Source organism: Macrobrachium nipponense, chromosome 35 (assembly GCF_015104395.2).
Source record: "Macrobrachium nipponense isolate FS-2020 chromosome 35, ASM1510439v2, whole genome shotgun sequence".
NCBI lineage: Eukaryota > Metazoa > Arthropoda > Malacostraca > Decapoda > Palaemonidae > Macrobrachium > Macrobrachium nipponense.
The window spans coordinates 26,876,671-26,884,340 of NC_061096.1; the positions used below are offsets into that span (position 1 = coordinate 26,876,671).

General features: G+C 39.7%; 1 protein-coding gene across 11 annotated transcripts in view; it reads left to right on the forward strand.

The window, feature by feature from the left end:
• The window catches only part of LOC135208510 (katanin p80 WD40 repeat-containing subunit B1-like), a 190,059-nt gene that overhangs the window by 110,487 nt on the left and 71,902 nt on the right, over positions 1 to 7,670 (forward strand). For 2 of the 11 annotated variants that reach the window (XM_064240784.1, XM_064240778.1), the window contains exon 1: positions 669 to 2,032. The exons of 6 other annotated variants lie outside the window; for them this stretch is intronic. In XM_064240784.1, the coding sequence (XP_064096854.1) occupies positions 1,912 to 2,032 (121 nt within the window). In that variant the 5' untranslated portion in view covers positions 669 to 1,911. Of the gene's footprint in view, positions 1 to 197; positions 2,033 to 7,670 lie in introns of those variants that run through there. 3 more of the 11 variants (XM_064240785.1, XM_064240786.1, XM_064240773.1) reach the window with 3 other exon arrangements.

Sequence of the window (7,670 nt, forward strand, 5' to 3'; positions counted from 1 at the left end):
CGACAGTGTCACACTAAAGGACGAAAGCTCTCGGTACGAATTTCTGCCCATTATTATTTTTCCTGTGGTGTTCGCTTTTATACACACACACACACACATGTATGCAAACATCCGTGATATGTATTTGTTCGTAAGAAACAGTGTGTTATCTTAACCAACTTGCTAACAATATACAGATACCGACCCCTGTGAGTTCCGTGTGAACTGATGAAGATAAAGAGATAAGACTTATCGAAAACGTGACGGTATCTCTTCGTGGAAACATTGTTCGTTGAAGGATTACGTAAACTTGAACCAAGATTATCAGGGGGCTTCATATTTTGTTCTGCTCTAAATCGACCGAGAAAAAACAAAAACAAAAAAATCAAGTGATTTCGTCAGCAGAGTGTTCGTGGGAAGTGTTGCTCATGTTGGTTGAACTTACAGATAGAGTATCCTCTCACATACCTTAAATATACAGGAATGAGAATATCCTATAACATCAGTATACAGAAATGATACCTTAAATATACAGAAATGCGAATATCTTCTCGTATACCTTAAATATATAGAAAGGAGAATGTCCTCTCACATACCTCAAATATACAGGAAGGAGAATGTCCTATAACATCATACCTCAAATATATAGAAAGGAGAATATCATCTCGTATATCTTAAATATACATAAGTAAGATTATCCTATAACATACCTTAAACATACAGAAATGAGTGTTGCTTCTGCTAGGCGAGCTTCATGTTAACTTCGCGCCTCATGTGAAGATAATATCGAGGCGAATTTAAACAATGTTAGTTTTCATAAATATCGACTGAAGATGGGAAGTGGTGTCCAGATGTGACGAAACAAAAAGGACAGATGTACTCTGTGATGTCATTAGTAGTTTCGTTTGAATTGTAATGAACTTACGAGGAATACGTATTAAGAAATAGTGTTACGTTTTTAAAGACCGTGTGACTTTAGATATCTCGTAGACTGAAAGTTAATTTGTGGCTGTTCATGAAGGAGAACTGGATATAAGAGATATTTCATTCCAGTCCACGTGAGTTTGGACTTGTGAAAATAATGATCAGGAAAAGAAAGACATAGAAAATTTGGACTTTTGCAAATACACCTTCCGTTTTTTGTTGTGGGCGTCTCTGAGGTGTAAATTCCAAAAAAAGTGTACCGTTTATCCAGGCAGTTTGAATTTGGACAAAAGGGAAAAAAGGCGGTAAGTTTGGACCTGTGAAAATAATGATCAGGAAAGAAAGACATAAAATTTGAAACTTTGGCGAATACAGTTTTTTGTTGTTGTGGGCGTCTCTGAGGTGTAAATTACAAAAAAAGTGTAATCGTTTCTCCAGTCACTTTGCATTTGGAAACAGTTTGCATTCAGAAAAAAGGAAACAAGGAGGTCAGAACGTATTTATTGTTTATTTTTCATTACTGGGCACCTCGTAGTGCCTGCAGCAGTGGGTTGTTGAGGACACCATCCCAAGAACTGACCCTCCTCGGTTGTTACTTGTTAGTGCGTGTTCCTCGACGCTGCTGCTGCTGAGACCCTCGGGGCTATGATGGATGGCGTTATCCATAGTGGGCGTTTTGCTGACGACCTCTATCTTCGCAGCGTGGGTCTGGGCGTGCTCAATCCGGCGTCGGCGTCTTCGTCGCTTTGATGCGGGCTGGCCGTGGGCGGCTCTCTACCGTCGCTGCTGCTCCGCCCACAACAGTTCTCCACCGCCACTATACCTAGGTCACGCCCTTATACCCGTCCATTTCCTCGGCGCATCCCGCCCCTGTCGCCGGCGCGGGCGCGGGCGGGGGCCCGAGCCCAGGTGAAGGAATGGGCGGAACAGCTGCGAGAGAGTGACCGCCCCAAGCTCCGCCCGTCTCCTCCCGCCCATGGCCCCCAGTGCGAGCACGCCGCGGAGGACATGGGCGAGGGCGAGGGCGGCGGAGGGCGGCAACGACTCAGGCCTTGTTGTCGGCACAAGCACAGCTCGCGCTCACGCCCGCGGGCGTGGAGGCTCCAGCACTCAGAGTTCGACAGCATAGGTACAAGGAGAGAGAGAGAGAGAGAGAGAGAGAGAGAGAGAGAGAGAGAGAGGAGAGCAGAGAGAGAGGATAGAGAGAAGAGAGAAGAGTTTGGGTTTAATAAAATATCTAATGAAATTAACTAATTTTCACCCTTTGTGTTTTACTGTTATGTGATCAGATTAAATTAACAATTCTTTTTATCAGAATTTTATTTTCTTATTTTTTAAATCAAATTTATGTATCTTGTAAAAAATAAAATTATTTAAAATTTTGTTTAATGTATTTTAAAAGTTAAAAGATCACATTTAGTATTCGGTGTCGGTGACCCTGGTAGTTGTGACGCCAGGTTAATCACAATTAATGAATTGGCTGTTATACTTACATAGTTCCAAAACCTTTCAATGTTAATTTACAAAATCACACCTTTCTCATCCCCTCTTTCCCCCTTCCCCACTCCTATATTGCAACCACTCCTTTAGAACCCCTATATTCACTCGACCCCCCCCCCCCCCCCCCCCCCCCCCCACTTGCTCTTCATGCCAGCGCACCCTCGATCGATCACCTGTGCATGGGCACACGAGGTTTTAAAAGTACAGATGACGTTCTAATAATAATTAGGTAGCTTTAAGTATGTATTTGCTATCATAGTTTGATGCATTCGTGTGATAAGTTTTTTTTTTTTTTCAATGCCTTTTGGGTGTTTTTTTTTCTCAATTTTTTTTCCATACTGGTACTTTACTGTTGGAAGTTTTGCACGAGTTTATTTATTGTTTTCTCTCTTTCTCTATTTTCTCGTTTTCTCACTTTCTGTCTGTATTTGTCTCTCTTTTTCTCCGGTTTTTCTCTTAATTTCTCACTTTCTATCTCTATTTTTCTCTTTTCCACTTTCTATCTCTTATTTTTCTCTTTTTCTCACTTTCTATCACTATTTTTCTCTTTCTGGTTTTCTCTCGATTTCTCACTTTCTATCTATTTTTCTCTCTGTCTCGTTTTCTCTTATTTTCTCATTTTTCTCTCTCTCTTTTTATCTGTCCCGTGCTGAAGTGCAGGTTGAGAAGAAGCCTAAAATAACCTAGATATTTTTTCTTGAAGAGTGGCTATTCATCTTAGTAATATACTAATATGCTTAAGAGTGCATATTAATATTAGTAATATACTAATATGCTTAAGAGTGCATATTCATCTTAGTAATATACTAATATGCTTAAGAGTGCATATTCATATTAGTAATATACTAATATGCTTAAGAGTGCATATTCATCTTAGTAATATACTAATATGCTTAAGAGTGCCTATTCATCTTAGTAATATTCTAATATGCTTAAGAGTGCTTATTCATCTTAGTAATATTCTAATATGCTTAAGAGTGCCTATTCATCTTAGTAATATACTCATAGACTTAAGAGTGCCTATTCGCCTTCGTAATATACTAATATGCTTAAGAGTGCCTATTCATCTTAGTAATATTCTCATTATTCTAATATGCTTAAGAGTGCATATTCATCTTAATAATATTCTAATATGCTTAAGAGTGCCTATTCATCTTAGTAATATACTAATATGCTTAAGAGTGCCTATTCATCTTAGTAATATTCTAATTATTCTAATATGCTTAAGAGTGCATATTCATCTTAGTAATATTCTAATATGCTTAAGAGTGCCTATTCATCGTAGTAATATACTCATAAACTTAAGAATGCCTATTCATCTTAGTAATATACTGATAGACTTAAGGGTGCCTATTCATCTTAGTAATAAACGTGGATTCTTTGTGAAACGCTTTGTTGTTAAAAACGAAATGAATATTTTTTACATAACTTTGATAGTAGTCCAACGTTGATTGCTCAACATGTTCTCAACTTGAGTAGCATGATTAGCAGTGTCACTGTCTCAACACCATTCAGCAAAGTCACCCAATTTGAATAAGGACACAGGATTAAATGAGAAGGAAGTAGTTGTGATGAAGCGTTTTTGATGTACTATTTTCGATTGTTATACTTTGTTGGTGTCTGGATTCTTATTGTGTACAATATGTGACCACCAAGGTAATTTACCATGCTGTATTTTTCCATTTTCTTATTTCTGTTATTTACTCTTTCTGCAACTAGTGTAGTAATGTCATTCATTTTTAAATGATATCATTTGTAACTTCTTTTTTCTTTTTTTTTTTTGTTTCTTTAATTGTATTGTACGCATTTCAATATATTAGTACATGATCAATAGCTAAAACTTTTTTTTTTCTTTCTCTCTTGTAATGGTCATTCATTTTTAATATATTAGATGATTTTCATTGCTTTTTTTTTTACTTTCTGTCTTCTTGTAGAGTCGTCATTCATTTTTTAAATATTTTTTTTTAGTCAATCATTTTTATTTTTTAAATTATATATAAACACACACACATATTCGCTCTACCTCTGAATTAATGTATTTTCATATATGTTAACCCAAGGGGAATGTTTTTTAGCTTGATAATAATTTCGTCCTCTCGTGGTGGATTCGAACCAGCGCTGCTGGCTCGGAGGAGGGATCAGGACTTCAGTGATGTCTTTACCGATGAGTTTGTTATTGATTTTAATGTGATATACGTTTGTCGTTTAAGCTTTTAAAGGGCATTTTGACCAGGTTCAGTTGCACTGAGGTGGACGGTGAAAGTTTGTGTGGACAGGGGGTTGGGGGGGGGGGGGGGGGCGGAGTTTGCATTGCTCTCGACGGGCTATATTTGTCGAAGGTTTAATCGACGTAACCTTGAATTCGACGCTTCCCAAAACCCTGCGCGCCAAAAAAATAAGAAAAAAAAAGTACGGTACATATACGCCGCCCTATACCAACGATATGGAGTGGCGAAAGTTTTAAGCAAAAAAATGAAAGAAAAAAAAAGTACGGTACGTATACGCCGCCCTATGGCAGCGGTGACACCCCTTGTGTATTGTCATGTGGCTAAAGTTTTAAGCAAAAAAATGATGGAAAATACAATTATAATTTACGTAGTTGAAGCCAACTACGCAATGGACAAACTTCATAGAATTCCTGGGCGCTACATTTGATTATCTGAAGAGTAAGTACCTGGGAATAGTTTGTATTTTAATTGATAGACGATTTGCAATGGAAGCTATTTGTCACACATTTTGAGTGAGCGAGTGTCCACATGTCGAAACATCACTGACAAACAAATGGGAACCCCGTATGTTGGCAGTGCCGTCAGTGCACCCTCATTTGGTGCACTGTAGGCATTACTAAAGGTTCTTTGCAGCTTGCCTTCCTTAGGCCCCTAGCTGCAACCCCTTTCGTTTCTTTTACTGTACCTCCTTTCAGACTCTCTTTCTTCCATCTTATTTTCCACCCTCTAAATTATATTGCAACCGCTTTGAGGTTTTCCTCCTGTTACACCTTTCAGACCTTTTACTTTTCATTTCCGTTTCAGCGCTGAATGACCTCGTAGGTCCCAGTTTTGGCCTGAATACTATTGTATTCAAACCAATGGGACGTCGTGACTACCATAGAAATGTATAGTGGATACATCAAAGCGCCTCTGTGGCGTGATCGGTATGGTCTTGAGCTGCCACCTCACTGGCCACGAGTTCGATTCTCGGGCATTCCACTGAGGGGTGATAGAAGTTCACTCGCGACGTGGTTCGGAAGTCACGTACAAAGCCGTTGGTCCCGTTGCTGAATAACCATACTGGTTCCATGCAACGTCAAAACACCATACGAACAAATAAAACAAATAGTGGATACGGCTTCTGTTTAGCTCTGACCCAGAATTATGATTTATACGTTTGTTGGTTTGGATGGATACAGCCACCCGCGCATATATACAAGCTTGCTTCGACCCTGACAACCGCGTGCAGTCTCGTCAATAAGTTGGAATTTCGTCCGGTGAAGGACTCTTCTTCATACCGGGAAAATGTCAAGCTTCCAGACACCACCAGACAACAGACGAGACGACGCTAAAAATAACACGAGGCGGAGGCTGTGCATAGTTGAAAAGGAAAAGATAGCCTGGGATTAAAAGGACCATGAGTTGGGGGAACGAGATTGGGTCTGTGTCATGTTTTATCTGCTCGCCAGAAGTTCCAGATTCTTCGCTCATTTTTTGATCCATTTTCCTTCCCATAGTTTAATTTCCCAGTTCATCTGTAAGTTTGTGTGTGTGTGTGTGTGTGTTTTATTTTATTTTATTTATTTATTTATTTTTTTTTTTTGCAAAGTGACGAGCCTAGGCTTAAAAGGTCCGTGTGTTAGGAGAACGAGATTTGGGCTTTGTCCGTTGATATCTGATCGCCAGAAGTTCCAGATTCTTCGCTCACATATTGATATGTTTTCTCCCCATAGTTTAATTTCCTATTTCATCTATTTGATTTTTTTTTTTTTTTTTTATCTTGAGAAGCGACGAGATGGCCGTCTAAAGGCCTGCTTGCCTGCTTGCTTGCTTCGTTTTTATTTGCTCACCAGAAGTTCCAGATTCTTCGCTCATTTGTTGATCCATTTTCCCCCCATAGTTTTAATTTCCCGGTTCATCTGCAAGTTTTCGTTTTTATCTTGAGAAGCGACGAGGTGGTCGTCTAAGGCCTGCTTGCTTGCTTAAAAAAAACACGAACAGGAAGTTCAGGTTGTTGCAAGTCATGGAGTTTCTCTTGTTTTTAACGTCCAATCTTTCCTTACCTTGAAATGAATTGACTTATTTTCATTTCAACAGATGCCAGTTTGTGTTGGTGTTGGGAAAAAGATTACCACAGTTTCGTGCTAGGCTAGCTGCCACGTTGGATGAGTCGGTTACGTGCTCGACTACCGATCTCAGGGTCCAGGTTCAATTCCCATCTATGTCAACAGGGAACCAGAGGAATATATTTCTGGTGATAGAAATTCATTTCTCGATGTGGTTCGGATCCCACAGTAAGCTGTAGGTTCCGTTGCTAAGTAACCAATTGGTTCCTAGCCACGTGAAAGTATCTAGTCCTTCGAGGCAGCCCTGGGAGAGATGTTCATCAGCTCAGTGGTCTGGTTAAACTAAGAAATGAATAGCTAACAGGCAACGCAAGTCATCCAAAATCAGTTGCAAATACACGGTTTTCAGTTGCATCTATAGATTGGAAAACATTACTTCACCTGGAAACTCTAAACACACACGAAATAAAATAATTAATGTTTGAGAGTCTGAGTTGGAATTCATTTGTGGACAAGGAATTCACGGGAATAAATATAAATGAATCAGGTTTTCCCGAGGTGGGGATAGTGCCACCAGTACAGCTCACTTGGTACACTGTAGGCATTAATGAGGGTGTTAGCAGCGTCCTTTCCGCCCCGTACCTTACCTACTTTCCTGCTTCATTTTGTAATCTTGCTCTCCAACCTCTTTAACTGTTGCTCCTGTTTTTTCTTGTCCATCAGTTCCACCTTTAGATGTTTGTGGTTCACTTTTTTTTTTATCCCATAGGGGGCTAGTCCCGTCAGTGCACCGCATGCAGTGCACTGTAGGCTTACTTTAAGGTTCCTTGCAGCGTGCCTTCCTTAGGCCCGTAGCTGCAACCCCGTTCGTTCCTTTTACTGTACCTCCTTTCATATTTTCTTTCTTCCATCTTACTTTCCACCCTCGATTAAAATTGCTTCATAGCGCAACTGCTTTGAGGTTTACTTTTCGGCGCTGAATGACCTCATA